The sequence below is a fragment of the Mesoplodon bidens genome (genome assembly GCF_964165515.1).
Source record: "Mesoplodon bidens genome assembly, chromosome: 18".
NCBI lineage: Eukaryota > Metazoa > Chordata > Mammalia > Artiodactyla > Ziphiidae > Mesoplodon > Mesoplodon bidens.
Genome location: NC_138175.1, coordinates 24566610 through 24590918, shown reverse-complemented (window position 1 = coordinate 24590918; position 24309 = coordinate 24566610). Strand labels below are relative to the sequence as shown.

The following is a 24309-nucleotide window of genomic DNA, read 5'->3' as shown; positions in this document are numbered from 1 at the left end:
ACAAACTGTTTTCAAATGCTGGCATTTTCCTTTTGCCTGAATTACTGTTTCAAGTAGAGTAAGTTCACATGCATACTGTGTACTGACAGCCTTGGCCTCTTCAGTTACGAGCCTTTGGAAAGCAGTGAGACTTGCCTTTCCAAAATATATTTTACTAAGTAATCTCTTGACCTTCTGATTTTTTGATTAATATTTTTTGATGGAGAGTGCATTCTTTTTTTGCATTCACTACCAGGAAATCCAGAGTCGATCCCGGTTACTCTTTGTAGTTTTTATCTTTAACATATTAACAGCACTTCAGCCCCAGTTAGTCACCACATGGCTCTCAATTAATTTTATTGTGATTTGAATTTCTATGTGATGTATTGTTCTTACATTTTTAATGTGTTTATATTCCTATCTTAAACACTGGTAATACTTTACCCAAACTTCTCTTTGTCTAACTCCTGTCTCAGCTCCTCAATTTAATTTGCAAAGTATGCTGACCTCAAGAGCTCTTCCACCTTGGAAAAATAGTAACTATTATAAATAGGCAGCAGAACCATAGGGCATATATAAACAAAATTCTCTAGAGATATTATCAAAAATTAGTACAGCATACTGGTTAAACCCATGGGAGGAAAAGCCAGATGTCTGAATTTAAATCCGTTCTCCCACTTAATATCTGGATTTGGATTAGCTATTATTTCCCCTATTTTTTCTGATTAAAAATAAAGAGAAATAGAGAAGTTTAACATCGGTACTAATGTAGGATTGTTGTGAATATTGCAAGCATTTAACACAGCTTTGGGGATATAGCAACTTTTTAATACATATTGATCATAATGAGAGTAGCCTTGAATCTCAAAGAAAACTAAGAAAACCACCAGTGCTGTGTTTTATATAACTGTGTACTCAACAATGCAATCATGCCCACCAGCTTAAGCCCTACTTGGCTTTCTGATCCTTTTATTCCCATCTTCACTAATATGCCCTTTTGAATAAAATATGCTTCATTCCAACATGTACAACTGCGAAACATAAAGTTAAGGCTTATCGAGCAATTTTTCATTGACCAAGACATTCATATCCTATACACAATTTATTGAATCATACTAGCAGAAGTAGCTTGAAAATGGATGTTTGTAAAGAAACTAATATCAATTGAGCACCAACTCTATGCTATGCCAAGTTATTTAAATATAATCAATGAATTTTTCCAAACATACTTTCTTAGGAAGGGATGCTTGTGCACACTACACAGATAGAGAAGATGAGGCTTAGATGGGTCATGTCACTAATACAAGTAGAAAATTTGCAGTCAGATAATCTGAGATTCTACTTCAAAGCTAAATACAAAGTTCGTTTTACCTGAACCCAGGTGTGGACACACAATCAGGGTTAAGTATCCCTCACTCTAATATCCAGTAGCAAAAAAATATCCATTTAAAGTGTCTGGAACTTAATAAATGTAAGCAAATTTTTACTGAAAAACCAACTTCAACGATGATAGTTTGGGATCCATAGTAAAAACCAGACAAGCTTGCACATCACTCTTTATGTGGTATTGCTATAAAAGTGAATTCTCATCAAGTTCTGAAATTCACAGTAGAATATAAAAGAGCTCTGTCTACAGCTTCCAAATATGATATTTCTAAAATAATTTGGCTGCCATTTGGGCAAATATATATGTGTGTTTTGTCTTGACAGCTTGTCAACTGGCAGACAGTTCTTGAATATCACATTCATTTCAATGTAATATTGGTAAATTTCTCAATTAGAATTTTACTTTTCACTTTCTGCACAATGAAATCCCCCAGTCCTTGCTGGCATTCTTCAGGGTGTACAGGTGCAGGTGTTGGCATTTCTGCAGTAGCAAAGGAAGAAAAATGAAAGAAGGAAGGAGGGGAGGGAAGAGACAGGCTGGGAGAGAACAGTGGTAATGGGGAGAGCAAGGAGATAGGAGCCGACCTTCATCCTGATATTCACCTTCATGGAAATGAAGGGAATAATTCACACTTGACAATAAGATAGTGCAGCTGCCTCTGCCTCTCTTTAACCAGAGAGGCTGGAGTCAAACAGAAACCAGACACCTCTGTAAAATCGATACAGAGGAAAGGTCCAAAAGTACAATGGAAAATCGATTAATAAAAATAATTTTTAAAACCACAACAACCAATTATTGAACACTTATTTACTTTATGGCACACCCTTTGTATTTTATCACGCAGCTCTCAAACAATGAAAGCAAGATGGAAACTGTTATCTTTGCATTGTAGCTAAGGAAAATAAGAAACAGTTTAACCTCCTCGAACTTCAAAGTCAACCAGATAATAAGGGATAGAACCAGGATTCAAAATTTCATCCACCTAACTTCAAAACCCACACTTTCAACTGCAGCATATTCCATGTGGTTTTTAGAAGAGATGTCACAGCTGAGCATTTTTTAAAATAACTGTGTAAGTTAGTGTAGATTATTTCTTTTAGTTGCTACACTCTTATCAAGAAAAATACTTTAGATAGAGGAAAAATGCATAGGTGCACATACACATTGCATTATGTAGCTAATAATATCTTTAAATTCTTTATCTTAGCTGAAATTGACCTTGAAGTTTGCAGACCTTTTGGGGCTTTTTTTTTTTTTCCTCAACATATTTATCAGGCACATGACTCATACACACAGGAATGGAAGCCTCTGACACACTTACAATAAATAGACTTGGCCATTAAGATGTAGAAATCATAATAATGAGACAAAAATAGCAGCTTTCCTGTTCTTCATTCATTAGCAATTAAGATTTAAGTGTTCTGTATGTATTATAGCTGGTAATAGTCCTTTAAAATCATCTTACACAAACCTGAATGAAAAGATGGATTACGCAAGTTCTCTGCCCTAAATAAGTTGATCAAATAAGAGGAAAATGAAAAGAGAGAAAAAAAATATGTAGTATTTCTTAGTCCCTATTTACATGTCAGAATTTAAAAGAAGTACAAACATGAATGTGTTTTTGCTTGTTTGTGGGTTTCTTTCTGTGGTAATAGTGATGGTAGAGAGATAAATTCCTGCTAGAAAGACCTCGAAGTTTCCCTAGAAAAAGTGTCATTTCAGCCAGCCATAGAGGAGTGATTTGATTTTGATAAGAAGGAAAAAATAAATAATAATAGGATTCCTCACAAAAGAGATAGAAAAGGGGAGTCTTGGCAGGAGAAATATACATGGGTAAAATGTGAAGACCTGAGGTCAGTTCTGATTTGCTGCTGTAATGGGTGTATCTACCAAAGTTATACTGTGGGTTAAGAAAGAAGAGATCAAATGAAGCCAAACTGTTTACCTAATTTTGGCCTTCAATTTATATCTCCACTTGTGTTTTTTAATTTATCCCATCTTGTTCACCTGCTGCTAATTTATGTGATTTTTGCTGCATAGCATGTATCCTTATAGGTTGTCTTAAATGCAATTTGAAACAAACTAGGGTATCCCTTACATCCACTGCACACTCAGGAATGACTTTAGTGATCTTAACACCCTGGATTTTGGATCCTACCTACTACTTTTGTCAGACCAGGAAGAGCTCTAAAATACCTTTTATTCTAGTATAAAGTCTGGGGTCAGGGATTTCCTGTATCGAGGCCAGAGTCTGGGGATAAAGCAAATCCAAAAAGGGGAGGAAAAAGTAGATAATCATGTTTTGAAATACATTCTGTTCTGTAAAGTATAATGAATATTTCAATGGCTCAGAAAAAGTGGGAGTGAGTCACTGGTGATAGCAATGCTCCTTTAAAAAGCTCGGTTAAAGTACGATGGCCACAGCTCAGAAGCCTCTGGTAACTATGATTTCCTAATTCACTCTAGACTCGACCCACCAGCTCAATCCAATATCTGGCTGACTACAGACCTAGATGGTTTTCTGTTTCTCTGTGTGCTGCATCTGCATGTGAATATACACAAATAATTAAACATCAAGAAAATATCAATAGGATTAGTCTGGCATGTTGGAACAAATCTTGATAAATCCACCTCAGTAACAATACTCGAACTACAGTCTATGAGAGGAATACAAATTCAGCCTATTGAAGTACTGTCGTGTAAGGAGAGATATTTTAATAAAACTGCTCTGTCAGTTCCTATTACTAAGGGACTGAAGCTATTGAGCTGTGGAACTGAGGCCAAAAAAGGGGATTTGGAAATGCAAATTAGAGATAAGACGGTAATAAATGTCTTTTATTCAGCCACACACTAACCCTGATGCCAGGAGCTATTTTAAAGATGATTCTTAATAGTTCTCTGAAATTGGAAGCATACATACCCAAAATGGACATCTCTGGCACGGTAGCATGATAGGGTCCATTGAGAAACTCTGGTGCATTGTCGTTGATGTCTTGAACTTTGATAATAAATTCAGAAGGAGGCTCAAGAGGCTTATTTGTCTCCCAATCCACTGCCTGAGCTGTTAGGGTGTACTCAGCTTTCTCCTCTCGGTCAAGTCTTTTTATAGCATGGATATCTCCTGTTATGTCATTTATTTGAAAGATAGTCCCAGCTCCATCGCCTGATAGGATGTATTTGATTTTTTTGCTCCCAGGATCCAGGTCTGTATGTAACTAAAATGAAAAGGGACATTGGTTAGTGATGTGGCAATTTGCAAAGTATGTTTTACTACCTCATGTTTCAATATAAAGTTGTTTCTTTCTACATTGATTGTAACTTCATCAATTTCTGCTAACGGTAGCTGTACAAAGAGTCTCTGCAACTGTATGCACATCAAGTAAAATATAATAAAATTCAGACAAATATGTTTGAACACTTTAAAAATATACTCTGGCCTGTTCAGTATAAACTGATATGCATTTACAATGATAAAAAGATTGAGGAGAAAACACTAAAATATATGTATTCCTTCCATTTATTCGTACATTTACCTGTTCAGTATAAACTGATACGCATTTAGAATGATAAAAAGACCAGGAGAAAATACAAAAATACATGTATTCTTTTCAATTTATTAATATATTTATTTAAAGTTATTATTATTAGTTACCTTTTATGGTTTACTATCTGTGTGCCAAGAGCTATATGAATCATTCCTCATATGATAATCCCCTTAATTCTTCCAAAAGTCACTGAGTTAGAATATTTCATATGAAACATGAGAAAAGGGAAGCTTGACAAGGCACATTATAACATCTCCAAGGTTTCCATTTGATGGAATCAAGTGTAGTAAATACTTGATTTACTACCTTTGACCTAAAATTCAACTCAGATCTGGCTGCTATATTCATAAAAACAGAAATAATTCTAATAATCTGATATATATTAAGATCTTATGTTTGTGTAAGGCTTTTTTTTCCCCTTTGATTTACACAATTCTTCTGGTCCCGGAAAAGTATTCCCATTTTACAAAGATGACTGAGGCCAGATTATGGGAGCACATTTTCCAGAAATGGGACTTCTTATAGAAATGAAAACTTCGCAGCAAGGATCCAGATCCATCTTAGATCATGGCAACAAATATTTATTGAACACCTACTCTGCCTAAAACATTTTAGTAGGTACTGGGGAAAACAGAATCCCTGGCTTTCAAATTTTCAGTTTATTCTTTAGAGGGAGACTCCTGATATATGGTGCTTCTTTTTTATACTATGTTGACTTCTGTTTAAAAAAACTAAAATAAAACAAGAATATATATATTTTTAGTTTGTATTTTTAAAAGGAAAATTAATTGAATTATATTTGGAAAATACTACTGAAATGTACATATTTTCAGCTTAACCCAGTTACTTAAATGCCAGTATAGTTATAGTTCTTGCACCATGAGATTTCAAACACTTGTTCCTTAAAAAATATACATATGTATATACTGAAAAAAAAGTCTTGTGGAAATAAACTCCTAGAAACTCAAAAGACATTGCATTCTCTTGGGATCACTTTCATTCAGTGATTACGTTCTTTGCCAATTTAAATTGTATTTAGTGCCTCAATAAATGAAAAGATTTTTTAAAAGACATAAAACAGCAACAAAGCATCCAAATGCATCTAGATCTCCTATTTTACTTTTGAATACTTTAAAAAGTTAAAGCATAAGATTACATCAAATACTTACTGAATCTGAAAATGTATCCCTTTCATTTATTGTATTGAACTTATTAACAAGAGCAAATATTGAAATGCCACTTTATCTTAATGAATGTAGGATTATAATTCATTAATATGATATTAATCCTAATTTATGACCATTTTAATTTATGTGCATTTTAACATTTCCATTAGCATTTTTATTAAAAAAGAAAAAATTGAATAAAATATGATTCATGGACGTTTCCATTCATATACAGGCATTCCTGAGACACAGAGGTATTGGTATGTGTCACTCTTGCTCATCACATTTTTGCTATTAAAAATTAAGACATTCAAAATGCTGCTTCTATTACTTATATTAGAACTTATTTGTACCATATTTTCCTTATATTTATCAGTAGTCTCTGATTAGTAAATCGTATCGTACTCCCAGGTTTTGATGATCCTTTGTGTTTAGAAATAACTGAGGGAGAAAGGAAAAGCATAGGTTTTTGAAAAAACACAAAGCTAAGACTCAGGTCTAACTATATGAACTGGAGAAATTAACACATTTATTTGAGCTTCAGTTACTTTGCCTCTAATATGGGGATAAAACATCTACCCTGCAGAATTAGTTTTAGAATCTGAGATGATCTATTTGAAAAATAGAGAAAAATGGAAGTTGGCATATTAAGTGTACAATAACTAAAACCATTTTTACTTCATAGCATCCTGAACTATATACGACTATCTGAAAACACTATAATAAAGCCCAGTTGCAAGCTGAGTGAAAAGTTCCCAAGATTCCATCCTGAAAAAACTCTTAGTAAACACTGTATGCTTCCTCTTTCTTCTGAAATTTATTTTTAGCAAATCTCAGCAAAATCCAGAGCCCTCATGATCTTGAAAGGCAGAGTATTGCGTTTCTATATTCATTCATTTCATCCTGTTATTTGGATCACACACACTCACACACTCTTGTACATGGCTTGTTCAGGTAACCAACTTGACATTACAAATAAAAGACCTGTGGGTGTGTAAGAATAGCAATTTACAGGCAGCAAATGCTCATAAAACTCCAGGTCTGGACCTCAGGCTTCGGAATACATGATGATAAGCTGCTGCTTTTTTGGTTGGTCTTCACATATCTGTTAAAACCTGTTCACTTCAATGCATCAAGACTGTTCTTGTCAATTTATCCCACCCCAGGACCCTCTCTGTGAGATTACAGTACCAAAGGTATCCCAAACGCACCACATTTTCACACATTGTGCATCATCTGAAAGTGTGAGGACCATCTCTCCCAAGAGCTGCTTCTGCTAATTAGAGCAGCATAAGGGCCACATGCAAACTGGCTAGGATGGTAAGACTGGTTGGCCTGGCTGTGGTACAAAAAAGACCTCATCCATTCACTGATTAAATACGCACAAAATATGATTACAAACCATAGACATGGTCTCTGCCCTCAAAGACCCATAGGTTACTGGGAGATAAACACAATTAAACAGAAAATATTTGCTGTTGTTATTGTTATTATTACTACCACACATACTGACTACTTATTACCTGGTAAACATTTTATTCAATACATGTATACATGTAATGTTTTTCTCACAGCCAACCAGAGAACATTTTGCCATTTCACCCATGAAACAGTTAAGATTCAGAGATTTTTAGGGAACTTTTCCATAGAATGTACTATCAGCAAGTGGCGATCTTAACAGCAGAAGCTTTAAAGGAAATTTCCTGGATTCAAATGCATGCTCTAAAGGTTTGAGTGCATATATTAAGTTTACTTAACTCAGAAAGTGGAGCGTGGAGGAACAGAAAAGGCCACTACAAACAAGTAATGATGAAAACTCCCGATCTCAAAGAGGGAGGGAATGGGTGAAGATCCAGAGATAAGAGAGAGCATACTAAGTGAGAAAAGCTAAAGATGATTTAACATAGCACTAACTTTAGGAGAAGAGGCAGGAAATAAGAATAAAAAGCAAGGCAGGGGTCAGATTACACAGAGTTTTGAAGGCAAGACAGAATTCAGATTTGACTATAAAGCAACAAGAGTCCATAAACACAAGGTTTCAGTAAGAAGCCTGGCATCATAATAGTTTTGTTTTACCAAATCACAGTGCTTGGTGTGTGCCCATAAGCAAAAGTCTCAGAAGCAAAGGGAAAGAGGTCAGAGGGAAAACGTACACACCAATTCACAAAGCTACCTCAATCTGGGTTCCCAAGCTCAGCCCAGCACCCATGATCTGTCTCATCTACAACCAGACGGATCCCGGTGGTCACTCACAGCAGCCTTGTAGGAGAAGCACCGAGTGTCAGGTATGCAACGAGCGATCCCAGTCATTCATATTAAGTCTTCGATGTGAGGCATCATAACGGGACTGCTACATCATTGAGTTGAATTGTGAGTATCAATATAATTACACCTTCACTATCTTTCATATATTTTCAAAATATCCCTTAAGTAAAATACAAGTTTAAACTTTAAAAGCCACAGGAAGAAGCTTTTGCATTTCCACTCTCCTTTGCATTCCCACTGCCTGGCAAGGTGCCTGTCATGTTGTTGGAGCTCAAATAATATTTGTGGAGTTAAGTAAGGTGAATGCAAAAGAAGGGAAGGAAAGAACATTGCCTCGTTTTATTTTCAAAACAGTAATTTAAAGAAGAGAGTAAAGAAATTTAGAAAAGTTAGGTTCAGTGAGCTAAAATCTTATCCACTCTAAACGCAAAGCCTTTGAGTTCCCTCAAATATGCATTCAACCGTAGCCCCCAGCAAAACAACTGAGACATAGTAGAGGGAACATCGATGGGAGGATGAGTGGATGGATGAACGGATGGGTGGATGGATGGCAATGAATGAATAACAGATGGACAACAGACAACAAGTATCTAATATACACACATCACTGTTCTCAGAATAAGAGCCCCCGCCACCCCAGTCTTCAACAGAATCACCCTTATCTCCCCTGTGGCTGTCAAAGAAAGAAAAAAAAAAAAGTACAAACTACTTTTCTACCTTCTCCTACAAGATTCCTGAGGACACTAAAGCACTCCTAGTACAGTAGAGCCTAGAGAAGATAAATTCTCCTCTGAGTGCCTATTTTAATACCAATGATTTAATTACCATGCTGCCCAACTTTTCCTGGAAAGTGGGTGATGAGGAATAGGATTCAGTGAACTATGGGGGAAATCAGTACCTCATCTGAAAATTGGTAGCTCTGACATCAGAACTTACTTTGAAGTTTCACTCCCTCCAAAAGGAAATCCTAAGAGAGTTTCTCAACTTTCCTCTCTTCCTTTAGAGAAGTCTAAGTTACAGGGAGAGCATCAGCATCTTTTGAAACCCAAAGGGGTTAACAGGGATCACTACAACATGAATCTCTATCACTGATGCCTGTTTTTCATCAATCTACTCTCCCTTGGAAAGAACAGCAAGCTTAGCACACTTAAATAAAATAAAATCTTACACTGTACTCTCTCTATCTACCAGGTGCCTGTCAGGGAGATACTGTGCTACGGGCTATCAGTCTGTCAGTGAACAGACGGATAATCTAATCCTTAAATTATAACCAATTAACATCAAAGATGGGCCCAGAAACTTAACACAGTATAAGTTTTTGACCTAAATGATAAGAATGCAGGACTTCACTCTAGATCAGGTGCATATTTAGGTTGCTAGGAGAGTGAAAGGGCCGGTAAAGAAAAAGTGCAAGAGGGTATAAGAAGAGAATACTTTCATGTTTCTGAACTGTTCTTCCACAACAAGGACCAGGAGTTTGACTTGAAATCTACTTATTTTAACTTGTAGTTCAGCCTTCTCATGCACTATAGAACATCTCACAAAAGATGCTGACCCAACAGGAAATGGTCCATTCGGGAATGAGATTGAGTCCATTGTTGTATTCAAGCAGAACTAGACAACTGCTAGTTCTTCTGCTTTAGAGCTAAACGAAGCATCATATGATGGTGGGAGATGGGGTAGGAGGGGTGAGTATGTTAGGATGGACCACATAACTTGTAAAATGCCTTTATATGCTGAAATGTTATACCACATCAGTAAATCTAAATAATTATTTCATCCAGTCATGCCACTCTTTTTTTTTCCACTTTTTTCCATTTATTTTACTGAAGTATTGTTGATTTACAATGTTGTGTTAATTTCTGCTGTACAACAAAGTGACTCAGATATATATATATATATATATTCTTTTTCATATTCTTTTCCTTTATGGTTTATTATAAGGTATCAAATATAATTCCCCATGCTATACACTAGGACCTTGTTGTTTATGCATTCTCTATATATAATAGTCTGCATCTGCTAGTCCCAAACTCCCAATCCTTCCCTCCACTGCTCCCCCTCCCCCTAGGCAACCACAAGTCTGTTCTTTATGTCTCAGTCACTCCACTCTTAACAATTTGCAGAAACAAATTATAAAACTAAAGCCAGGTAATAGACATAAAAACACCCCAGCATATTAGTAAGATCAAGTTGGGAAGATGCACTTAATCTCGCGATCATACACTCTAAGGAAATAATTCAGTGAAATGGTAACAGTCCTCAAAGTCATTCTCATATAAACCAAATGACCCTTACATTTGTCTTATGGAGTGAAAGGCTAAAGAAGACACAATCCCCGATTAAAAGACTAGAACAGAGCATCCTACACTGGAAGTGACCTCTACTTTGACAAAAAAATTCTAATGTTTTACAGGAGGCAAATGTGTAGCGTCCTGGTATCTCAGATGCGTGGTCTTTGCATTCCGTGTCAGCTGCTGATGTGTATATTGAACAGCTTAACCTGGCCAAGGGGACCGGTGCCCAGAGAAATAGAAAATTGGAAGCAAGTCTGAGTGAACTGCTGTTTTTGGCTGCAGGGACCTGAAATTATAGTCAGAATTAGGAATGCATTACTTGTGCTACTCCTTTAAATGGTTAAGTTCCACAAAGAGCCTCTACGTACATTAGTCAACAATCTTCCAACAACAAGCATTGTACATGGTACATAGCAAATGTTCAGTAAAGTCTAATCGCTGTTTTGTCTGCACAGGACCTACCATAACGTCCTGCACCTTATCAGTGATTTTACAAGGATGAGAGGCACAGGTTCAGTAAACATATGGACTTTCTCAAGCTCACACGACTAACAAATAACAGAACCAGATGTAACCCAGTAAATCAGATTTCAGAGCATACACATTTTAGCATAATTCTAGAGAGATCCCCAGGAAAGCATACCTAGTTAGTCTGGGGACCTCCTATTTCACTAGATGAGAAGGAGGCAATGGAGAAGCCTCTCTATTCTGTCCCTATATGGCAGTAGAAATTTCCTATATATATTTAGAAGCCATTTGTATGAAATCATGCAGTACAGTTCATCCTATAAAAGTTTGAAATAGAGTAGACATAGAAATAGAAAGGCAGTATGTTCAACTAATAGGAATGCAAATGGAGAATACTGACAAAAAGAGGCTGGCCAGCTGTTTACCAAGCCAACATTCATGACCTTGGCAAATTTGCTACTATCTTGTCTGGACCACAGCTTTATAGGTTTGGAAACATGATGTGTCAGCCTTATAGCAAATCCATCTCTCTTAGCCCGACTCCAACAAAGAAAGTTCCCAAGCCCAATTTTTTTAAAGGCAACATATCAATGACAAACAGTATTTCGACTATTTAAGTGATCATGATGAGTAAAATTTCTCTTTATATAAAGACCCATACACAAGTGAAGCCAAATTATCCTTGTTGATAGGATTCAGAGAAAGGAGAATTACATGGATCAATTCCATAATGATGTCATGGGAAAAAATAGCGTTAAGTATGCCCATCCTACAAAAACGGTCTTAAAAATGCTCTAGCATGCTTAAGTTTTGTATTCTCAGATTTTTTCTTTTCCTTTAAGTACTGAGGTGGAGGCTCCGATATTTAAGCCACCATAGGTTTTTTTTTAAAAAAAAAGACAATGAACTCCTTTCAATTGGACACATTTTCTTATGTATGTTGATAACATCCTGGTTAACATATTAAATCTTACAGGGTTGGAAGTCAATATGTTTCTCTAAGGCAACCAAAGATTAATATAGTAGAAATTCAGATTATGGGAACCAGAATGAGAGCCTGATAATAGAAAAAACTGTAAGATACTGAGGGATTTACTTAACCTCCCCAGATTTCAGTGTCCTTATTTGTAAAATGTTTTAATAACAGGTTTAACAACCTATCTATAGGGTTTTTGTAATGATTAAAATGTGACAATAGATAATAGATAAAGGCCTGATATCTTCTAGGAGCCAAAATATTCAAGTAAAACTGCATATAGGGTGGATTCTTGTGGAGATTGGATTTTGGAATTACAATGATAGGTTCTGCCAAAGCTGGAACTGTTTTCCAAGAAAAATACATCTAACAACATAGACTTCAACGTGCAACATTACTTTGTAGTGAATATAAGAATGTCACTTCCTTTTTTTTTTATTGGAGTATAGTTGCTTTATAATGTTGTGTTAGTTTCTACTGTACAGCAAAGTGAATCAGATATATATATATATATATATATATATATATATATATATATATATATATATATCCCCTCTTTTTTGGATTTCCTTCCCATTTAGGTCACCAAAGAGCACTGAGCAGGGTTCCCTGTGCTATACAGTAGGTTCTCATTAGTTATCTACTTTATACATATTATCAATAGTGTACATATGTCAATCCCAATCTCCCAATTCAATTCACTTGCCCCTTCCCCCTTGGTATCCATACGTTTGTTCTCTACTTCTGTTTCTATTTCTGCTTTGCAAATAAGATCATCTACACCATTTTTCTAGATTCCACATATATGTGTTAATATAAGATATTTGTTTTCTCTTTCTGGCTTCACTCTGTATGACAGTCTCAAGGTCCGTCCACGTCTCTACAAATGACTCAATTTCATTCCTTTTCATAGTTGAGTAACATTCCATTGTATATATGTACCACATCTTCTTTATCCATTCCTCTGTTGATGGACATCCTGCACCTTATTCCACATATATGTGTTAATATAAGATATTTGTTTTCTCTTTCTGGCTTCACTCTGTATGACAGTCTCAAGGTCCGTCCACGTCTCTACAAAGGACTCAATTTCGTTCCTTTTCATAGCTGAATAACATTCCATTGTATATATGTACCACATCTTCTTTATCCATTCCTCTGTTGATGGACATTTAGGTTGCTTCCGTGTCCTGGCTATTGTATATAGTGCTGCAATGACCACTGGGGTACATGTGCCTTTTTTTTTTTTTTTTTTTTTTTTTTGCGGTAGGCGGGCCTCTCACTGTTGTGGCCTCTCCCCTTGCAGAGCACAGGCTCCGGACGCGCAGGCTCAGCAGCCATGGCTCACGGGCCCAGCCGCTCCGCGGCATGTGGGATCTTCCCAGACCGGGGCACGAACCCGTGTTCCCTGCATCGGCAGGCGGACTCTCAACCACTGCGCCACCAGGGAAGCCCCATGTGCCTTTTTGAATTATGGTTTTCTCAGGGTATATGCCCAGTAGTGGGATTGCTGGGTCATATGATTAATTCTATTTTTAGTTTTTTTAAGGAACCTCCATAGTGTTCTCCATAGCGGCTGTAGCAATTTACATTCCCACCAACAGTGCAAGAGGGTTCCCTTTTCTCCACACCCTCCCCAGCATTTATTGTTTGCAGATTTTCTGACTGGTGTGAGGTGACACCTCATTGTAGTTTTGATTTGCATTTCTCTAATAATTAGTGATGTTGAGCATCTTTTTTTTTTAAACGTCTTTATTGCAGTATAATTGTTTTACTATGTTGTGTTAGTTTCTCTGTACAACAAAGTGAATCAGCTATATGTACACATATATCCCCATATCCTCTCCCTCTTGCCTCTCCCTCCCACCCTCCCTATCCCACCCCTCTAGGTGGTCACAAAGCACCGAGCTGATCTCCCTGTGTGATGCAGCTGCTTCCCACTAGCTATCTATAAAAAAAAAAAAAAAAGTTTCTGACGAACCTAGGGGTGGGACAGGAATAAAGACACAGATGTAGAGAATGCACTTGAGGGCATGGGGAGGGGGAAGTGTAAGCTGGGACAAAGTGAAAGAGTAGCACTGACATATATACACTTCCAAATGTTGAGCATCTTTTCATATGTTTGTTGGCCATCTGTATGTCTTCTTTGGATAAATGTCTATTTAGGTATTTAGGTCTTCTGCCCAGTTTTTGATTGGGCTTTTTGTTTTTTTGATATTGAGCTGCTTGAGCTACTTGTATATTTTGGAGATTAATCCTTTGTCATTTGCTTCGTTTGCAAATATTTTCTACCAAGAATGTCACTTGAGTCAAATGATCTTGGTACAAAGTGGCTTAAACTCTTACATTGGGCATTCTTATATTGAGCGTATTGTCACATATTTGGTACTTATTCACCTGCTCTGGAAGTAATGATAGTATATGTATCTGGAAGTTTTTACTTTTTTCCAGCTTTAGTGATGTGTAATCGACAAATAAAATTGTAAGGTATTTAAAATGTACTTCGTTTTTCTTTCTTGTAACTCAAAAACTGTAAGCCTAGAAGTAGGGGGAGGGTGATCAATGTGCATTGGGCCATTGAATAAATGCTTGTGTGCTCAAGAGTGTGGGTGAAGGGCCTTCCTGGTGGCGCAGTGGTTAAGAATCCGCCTTCCAAAGCAGGGGACACGGGTTCGAGCCCTGGTCCGGGAAGATCCCACATGACGCGGAGCAGCTAAGCCCGTGCACCACAACTACTGAGCCTGCGCTCTAGAGCCCGCGAGCCACAATTACTGAGCCCACGTACCACAACTACTGAAGCCCGTGCACCTAGAGCCTGTGCTCCTCACAAGAGAAGCCACCACAATGAGAAGCCCGCGCACCGCAACAAAGAGTAGCCCCCACTCGCCACAACTAGAGAAAGCCCGCACAGAGCAACAAAGACCCAACACAGCCAAAAATAAATAAAATAAATAAACAAATAAATTTTTTTAAAAGTGTGGGTGAATAGTAATTGTGGACCTATTACTAAAAAGAGATGTAGGTGAATGGATCAAGGAGTGGATGGATGGATGAATGATTGGATGGATGGATAAATTAGTTGATAACAGAATTAAGGGGAGGAAAATGGATAGACAGATGGTTTTATTGGGAAATGCATGCATGAAAAATAATAGAGGGATGGCTAGCTGAGTAAGAGTCTCAGATGTTTTTCCATTTAGGCTCCAAAGCACATTAAATACTATGAATGGATACATGAATGAACAGATGGACATACTGGTGAGTACGTGGGTGGAAGGACCACAGAGTTTCTCACTAAAAGATTGATTTGGGGAAAACATAACAAATTATTCTCTCTCACAGTCCTATTTCTTGTCTTACAGTAAAGCAGACATAGGACTTGGGAGTTCAACTATAAATTATGAGAGATTCTCAGACAAAGATCTTTGGAGCATGTTTACTTTGCAACTAAACGATCACTCTTCACAGATTTCTTTAAAAATTTTGTCTCAATAGATGTATAGATATAGATAGTAAAGATATAGATATGAGAGGGGGAAATTTTGTGCAAAATAAATAGACAATATAGTAATATGTAATATAAGCAAGGTGAATAGGACTAAAAGAAGACACCCAGGATTACTAGCCAAACAAAAGAAGTAGATTTTAAACAGATATGGATATTTAAAACAGATATTCAGGATATTATCCAAAGATCAGTTTACAGTGAAGCCTTCAGTTGTACTGTGGAAAAAGGAAAAAAGAAAGTATAAAAATGTTGTGTCAATGCCCTTTATGTTTGCAAAGAACTTGATTAACCAGAGTCCTAATAGGAGTTGAAAATATGAGATGGATGTCAGATGTGGTAATCACCATTACTTGCTAAACAGGATGTATCTTGTTATCCAAAAACTGACAAGATCACAGTGGGAAAGAACACAGTGGATAACCAAATGACAGTCATCTATTCTCTCTGAAATTCTCTATTTATAAAGGCACTGTGAGATAATCAAAATGCCATGAATTTGGAAGAACATTGCAGTTGAAGTTAAAAATGAAACACATAAACCTGGGATTTAGTTTGGGCCATAGAATAGGGTATGCCATTGGCGAATCATTTTTTTCTGTGATCAAAAAGCCCGATAATAACTTAGCTGTGTTACCCACTCCTACTCCTTGAGCACTGTAAACTGTCTCATTCAGAGCCTCCCTAAGAAAGCAGAGCATCACGACCAAAGCACAGATTTAACAGAAATAATCACATTTCCAAGTCTGACTGCTCAATGGGTAGATGAATGGATTGATGGGTGGAGGGATGAATGGATAAATGTGTTGATTAAAAAAATTAAGAGGGGGCTTCCCTGGTGGCGCAGTGGTTGAGAGTCCGCCTGCCGATGCAGAGGACACAGGTTCGTGCCCCGGTGCGGGAGGATCCCACATGCCGCGGAGCGACTGGGCCCATGAGCCATGGCCGCTTAGCCTGTGAGTCCGGAGCCTGTGCTCCGCAACGGGAGAGGCCACAGCAGTGAGAGGCCTGCGTACCACAAAAAAAAAAAAAAAAAAAAAAAAAAAATTAAGAGGAAGAGGATGGGTAGGTAAATGGTTTTGTTGGAGAATGCATGGGTGCACAAAAGAGTGCATGAGAGGATGGCTGAACAGATTCACAAGCATCCTTCCTTTTAGATAAATGACAATCAAAAAATCTGATTTGAATTAAAACTAGTGGATATGATTTTGGACTTTAATTTTCCCCATTTTAGTTTCTTCTTGTTAAAATGATACTAACGAGGCCATCAGCACCATTATCAAAAAAGATTACCTGATTGTTGTAAGGATAGTTTGTATGTAAAAGTCATTTTTAATTTTTTTTAACTCCTACTCTCCCAAGTATCATTCCTATAGTGAAGATTTGGAAATAGAACCTAATATATCATCAACGTACTGGAATTAGATGCTAATAATATAGCCTGTGATGCTATAAATATGTGTGTAAGAGTCTGTGTATGTGTGTGTGTGTGTCTTTACTCCATCTCCATTCTGCCAACAAAGCTTAGAAGTTAGCTAAAAAAAAATACCGAACAGTAAAAACAACCTGAAGACTGAAAATGCCCTTACTTTTCACACTATAAATAGATCTGTTGGAAACCTGTAAATCTCCTGCAATCATCATCATCATCATCTTTTATGAAAATAAACGGTATTATTTTTCATTTTTAAACAGAAACATAAATAATCCTTTCAAGTCCTCTGTTAGGAGGTCAATACTTTCTCCTCAAAATTCATATGTTGAAGCCCTAAGCCCCAGTACTTCAGAATGTGCCTATATATATATATATATATATATATATATATATATATAACTGAATCACTGTACACCTGCAACTAACATGGCATTATACATCAACTATACTTCAATAAAAATTTTTAAAAATTTTAAAGAAAAGAATGTGACTGTATCTGGAGATACAGCCATTAAAGAGGATGATTAAGTTAAAATGAGATGATTAAGATGGGTCTTGATCCAATCTGATTGGTGTCCTTATAAGAAGAGGAAGCTTAGACACACAGAGAAATATCAGGGACACACATGCACAGAGGAAAGACCATGTGAGGAGGTATGTGAAAAGGCAGCAGGAGGGCAGCTACCTGCAAGCCAAGGAGAGAGACCTCAGGAGAAACCCAACCTGCTGATACCTGGACTTTTGGCCTCCAGAACTGTGAGAAAATAAATTTCTGTTGTTTAAGCTACTCTGCCTCTTGTATTTTATTATGGCAGCTGTAGCAAACGAACATATCCTCCCAAAGCATACCAGCCACCTATCAATGAATACCTTACTTATGCAAAATGGTGGCTGCAACTTACAGTGATGCTACTGATAGGTTATGATTCTAGGTGTTGTAGACAGAAAAATAGTCCCCAAAAGATATCCATGTCCTAATTACCAGAACCTACTAATATGTTACCTTACCTGTCAAAAGGGCCTTTATAGATGTGACTAATTTAAGGACCCTGGAATGGGTAGATTATTCTGGGTTATACTGGTGAGCCCAATCTAATTACATGCATCCTTAAAAAAGAAGAACCTTTTCTGTCTATGGTCAGAGGGAGATACGACTGCAGAATAATGATCAGAGAGGTTCAAACTTACTGACTTTGAAGATGTAGGAAAGGACCAATAGCCAAGAAATGGGTAGCCTCTAGAAAAGGAAACAGATTTTCCTCTAGAAATTTCAGAAAAGAACACAGTCAGACTCATTTGTCTTAGCCCAGTGAGACCTGTGCTGGGCTTCTGACCTATAGAATCATAAGACACTACATTCATGTTATGTTAAGCTACTATGTTGGTGACAATCTGTCATAGCAACAACAGAAAACTAATATAATATTTCCAAGCAATACAATTATACAATTGTTGAAATGTTGATAAGTTTGCATATCAGATACCTAGTGACTGTGGGTAAACCTTGTATCCTTCTAATTATACCTTCCTTCACTTATAAAATAAAGCATATAAAGTTACTTTTCAGATGTTTTATAGCTCAAACAGCCTGTGATTATTTAGACACATCCTTCCATTTTGCATAGCTACTTTACTTTTTCAGTATACTATCATGATACTATCATGCATACTCCCTCAGAAAATATATAGTTACCCTCGCAACCCAGGCACAGGGAATAACCCATTCATTTGATTATTTAGCCATTTCTCCAAGAACACCGAGAGTTTCCTTATACTAGATACGTTTATTTTCTATTTTATTTAAGTGTCACAACAACCCTTCGAGCTACATACGAGACTCCTCAGTTTACCGATTAAGAAGCTACTGATTAGAATTTTAAACAACTGCTCAATATCGCGTGTAGCAAGAGATGAAGAAAGGGTTCAAATCCAAGTCTATCTGCTTCTCAAGCTCATATTCATTTTATTATTTTAGCATTGTGTGCCAGAATCAAACATGGAGGAAGAAAAACAGAAGTACGTAAAACAAAAGACTTCACTGTTCACAAAACTATAACCTGTTTGGTGACTTTTTTTTCAACATACATTTCATGTATTACCTGTTTGCTTAATAGGAGCCTTGTGAGACTTAAAGTCAAGGTCAGAGTCGTCATCCCTGTGGCACACAGGAGGAAACAGAGTCCTAGATCTAATGACCTCTGGAAACCTGTAACACCCAATTAACCTCAGAGTCCTAGGTCCCCAGACTCCTCCCGTAGGGACGAGCCTAAAGATAGAAACCTCCCTGAGGTGGGGGAGGTGAGGGGACAGGAAAGGAGAAAACTTACCCCTGCCAGAAGAAAAAGCTTTGGGGAAATCTAGCAAGCCTAGGAGATGGAGAGAGGGAGGTGCAGTGGGGGATCTGCAGATAACAATGTCAAGCTAGAGAATTATTAGACACACTTTTCAAATCACAATCTACCAGTGGGAAATATCTACTCAAATAATCATGTATTTAACCTTTCCCTAAAAAAAATAAACTAATACAACCTTCCTTTGCACCCTCAACAACACTAGTAATGTGACAACATTGATTAAGTGCATAATGGATGCCCAATAGGTAATTATGAATATAAGAAAAGAGCTCTGCTCTATCTCCCAGTATTCTGTGTAATTGTGATAAAAAGTTCTAATGGAGATGTGCATTCACAACTTCTTCATTCATTCTGATCATGAGAAAAATTTTATCTGGCCTGGTGGACTCTTAGGTCACTAAAAATAGATTGCATGGTCCTTTTAACCTTCTTCCTATTAATCAGATATGCTAGTTTGTTTGCAGTGACAAGTTCAAGGGCTACTAAGGCAGAAACTAATAGACGTGGAAAGGAGAGAGAGAATGAAAGTGACAAAGAGGTTACATGGACAGGGGTTAGAAGAAAAGATTTGCTTTTTGCATATTGTTTATTTACTTTCAATGTTGGTGCATTTGAGGAGAGAGAAGAAATTTGGGGACACTTATCACTAATGTGAAAGTTTTCAGAGATACAAGAGGGGAAGCAGGTTTCTAAGAGGTTTCATTTAACGATAAAAATGTAGACTTCACTTTGGCATATGACAGAGCGATTATACCAAATGAATAAATTGCTGTTCAATTATCTTTGGATATGTGAGGGTTCTTTGAAAGTGACCATGTACTGAGATAAAGGCTCACTGCAGCTCAGCACTGCACAAATTATTTACCTATTAGTACGTGTGTGTAAAACCTGGCAATTCCGGAGCAATGGGGGAAGATTGGATTGAATGTTTCTGTAGTCCTGGTAGCTAAGTTTAATCTCCTATGGTTAAGTTAAAAAATGACCAGTTTTTTCATCAGGTACGAGAAGAATTCTGGCAAGCAGCAAAGCTACAAGGTTGCTCCTACCTCTGTATGAACCACCTCTGTCAGTGAGCACTGAAAGAAACAGGGAAGTCTAGAGCAGCAGTTCCCAAAGCATGGGTTCACAGACCTCTGGGAATTTCTGAGCACCCTTCAGGGCATCCAGGAGGTCAAAGTTATCTGCCTTTCTCACTGTGTTGAGATTTGTGTTGATAGTGCAAATGTAAGGGAGGACAAAACTGCTGCCATGTTCACACCTATCAAGGCAGCGGCTCCAAACTATTACTAAGAGTCATGGTACCCTTCAGTACCACGCACTCTCAGGATTAAAAAAAAAAAAAAAAAAACAGAAGAAGAAAGAAAGAAAAAGAAACAGAGCCAGTTTCACTTAAGATGTCTTTGGTGAGGCAGTACAAATTATTAATTTAATTAAATCTCAGCCCTGAGTACACATATGCTTAATCTCCTGTATAATGAAATGGACAGTACATATAAAGCACTCTGCTCATGGTGAAGTATGATTGTTGACTCAAGGAGTGCAACGTGTGATTGGTTTGGTGGCTGAACAAGCCACAATTTTTTATGAACCTCATTTACCATAAAATGGAAAATGGAAAGAACAAATGATAGACAAACTATGGCTATTCTGACTTGAGTATTTACCAGACATTTTATCCAAAATTTATAATTTAGAAAATAGAATGGTTGTTGTAATTTACGAATGAATAAAATTAGCTTATTTCTTCAAAGACAACCAACAGTATTTGTTTGCCCATGAAAAACAAGTTGAGCTTTCTAGCAACTATTAGAATTCAAGAAAATCTGTATCTGCCTCTCTACTGAAAGTTGCTGAAAATAAAAATCTTCCCAGGCATCATCAGTGTGTGCTCGTGTGAAGGTTAAAGAACATCATACTCAAAAATTGCACTCATGGGGCTTCCCTGGTGGCGCAGTGGTTGAGAGTCCACCTGCCGATGCAGGGGACACGGGTTCGTGCCCCTATCCCGGAAGATCCCACATGCCGCGGAGCAGCTGGGCCCGCGAGCCATGGCCGCGGAGCCTGTGTGTCCGGAGCCTGTGCTCCGCAACGGGAGAGGCCACAGCAGTGAGAGGCCCGCGTACAGCAAAAAAAAAAAAAAAAAAAAAAAATTGCACTCATGAATATACAGGATCTTGGTGATTGATGGAGCAATATAATCAAGATAAACAAATATTAGTCTCTGTGGAAAAAAAAAGAGCTATAAACACTTTAAAAAATCTTCTTATCCAGGCATGTAGTCATCTTTCGTCGCTGCAAGTCGAACTAAAACTCACCCTTCTATTTTTAACATCCCTGCCTGTTTTGGCAAAGAAACAATTTAAGATAAACAGCTCTTAGTCGTCTTGAGGAGGATTATTTGTAAGACACTCTAAATATACAATTTCCATAGAGTCACTAATTGTTCCTTACTTTAAAATTCATCCTTCTGAAAAGATGATGTATTTAGTAATGTAAATATCATCCAGGCACAGGATATTGCTCTGTGTTAGCATCCACATTATTATTCAGTCATCATTAATACACTTCTAAAATAAAGTGTTGACAGCACTCTTATTCAAATATATAGCATATGTTTATAGTCTCACACACTGAGGTACACACATAATTACAATATATGTGTGAGAGAAACTGCAGAGGCAGTCCAAGGAGCTGTGCACTTACACGAATTGAAAACTGCCACTGTCCAATTAAAGCATGTGAGACCATGGGGTGGCAACACCATCAAATGCCTATCATATACAGCCAAACTGATTAAATAACAAGATAAAAATGCAATAAAAAAAGAAGCTTTTTTATTGTTCTTTTTGTTTAAAAAGAACATCCAGAAGCTAATAGAAAGCAGGATACTCACTGTTCTTCCTTATCCCTGTCAAGACTCGATCTCGATGGAATAATGCGTTACTATCAACAATATTGAATAGCTCAAAATCACAATGTTCATCTTCCACCAAACCAAGCTGCCATTTGGAGGAGAAAACTTATGTCTACTTGTTTGTTGGTTTTAGGTAGAGAAAGAAAATAATTTCATATTACATTTCTTTGGTGCTATTTTTATTTTTCTCCATTTGAACTCATTAGGAAATAATTAATGCATGATGTGTAATTAAAGAAGAATCACCCCACATGTATTTCAAAGCTTCATGCAATATGAATTTTAAGAGGATTTTAAAGTAGGGTCATTTTTCTGCAAAAGCGTAATATACTGTTCCTTAGAGAAAGTGCATACCATCAAATGTTAAAATCAAGATTCACAGTACGTAACTGTTTACTCCATAAATGATTTGACTTCCAAAGTGTTCTTCTTAGTCGGGGGTGGGGGAACAAAGTTATACTCCATTAAAGATGTATTTTTTAAAAAAAGCAAAAAAAAAATCTCTAACATTATTTCAAAGATGACTCTTACCACGGTTGGGTCAGGAGGTGGCAGGATAAGTTGAATGAGAAAGAGGAAGAGATGGAAGAGGAAGAAACCTGGAAATATACAGAACCTACTATATGCCATGCATTGTTCTAACTGATTAACATGCATTATGTCATCCTCACACCCAAGACAGTTTTTATTATTCTCATTTTACAGATGAAAAATCTGAGACACAGAGTAAACAACCTGCTACAGGACATACAAACTAGTAAGAATCAAAACCATGGACTTTGGTCTTGGAATCCAAAGGTATGCATGCTTGTGTATGCATAAACACATTTGTTTACAATCATTCTTTTCCTCCATTCCAAATAAATAATTATTCTATTTTTTTCTCCTGAATTCTGTCGGTGCCTCCTTGGAAATAGAAAAAGAAAAAAAATCTATGCTCTAAATATGGAAAGAAGGAAAAAGAACTAATGCTTGTTGAACACTGATCCTTTGAAAGATGATTTAAATCACAGGACAACAAATAGAAGAACAGATATTTGAACTCAAGTGTGCCTGACAGCAGCCCATTGATTTCTAATACCTCATATCCCTTTCCAAAGTCTTCTGATATATTTATAGAGAGTTTTGCTTCCTCTCTTTGTAATACTTTCCAAATTAACACCTTGATCTATGTCCTTGTTAGCTATTTCTTCTAAAGGGTCAACTCTTGAATTCACCAAACAGATGAAAACCATTAGGTGGTAGAAGGACTTTTTTACGTCCTCAGGTTTCTGTGACACCTGACAGATGGAGCATATGCCCACAAGTAACCCAGCATTTAAACAACTGTTGGCTATGCAACAGGAGTCACCAGGATACAGTGTGCTCATTCACAATAAAGAACTATTAAACGATTCATAATTTTGATTCAATAGTTCCTATTATTTCTTTTGTGAGACTACATAAGCCTTATTAATAGTAACAGCAATTATACGTAGACACACACTGGAGACTGGCATCTAGGGTGTGCTGAGTTAATGGTGAGGTTTGGGAGGATACAAAAGGTCTCATTTAAGATGTTATGCACTTTTTATTTCATGTGGCTAATTACTGCCATTGAACTCTGCTGTTAATACCTTTTATGACAATTTCAAGGATAAAGAGTAGAAAACAACAGGCCTTGCATGAGCTATCACCTGTGGTCTGAGTGCCTCACTGGTTAGCCTTGCCATGTAATTTAACACCATGGTATAGCAGAAAGAATATGGATTTTGAAGCCACTGAGTCCTCAACACCAACACTGGCTTTGTGATTTAAACATCATGTGACTTTCAACAAATCGTTTTACTTTTCTTACCTTCAGTTTCTATGTCACCAAAGGAATAAGAATACCTCAAAGAGTCAGTGTGAGATTTACATTAAATAGAAGTCTGTTAACTGGCAATAGGTGTGTAAGGTGTAGGTATAGGTCTTGATTCACCAAATACGATTTTTTTCTACTTGTATATATCTTTCATTAAACACACACACATACATGT

The 24309-nt window shown here is 37.0% G+C and overlaps 1 protein-coding gene across 2 annotated transcripts in view; it reads right to left on the bottom strand.

Moving 5' to 3' along the window:
- CDH8 (cadherin 8) overlaps positions 1 to 24309 on the bottom strand; it is a gene marked incomplete at both ends in the record, with an annotated part of 357413 nt that overhangs the window by 240205 nt on the left and 92899 nt on the right. For both annotated transcript variants that reach the window (XM_081216876.1, XM_081216875.1), the window contains one exon: positions 4287 to 4581. In XM_081216876.1, the coding sequence (XP_081073002.1) occupies positions 4287 to 4581 (295 nt within the window). The remainder of the gene's footprint in view (positions 1 to 4286; positions 4582 to 24309) is intronic.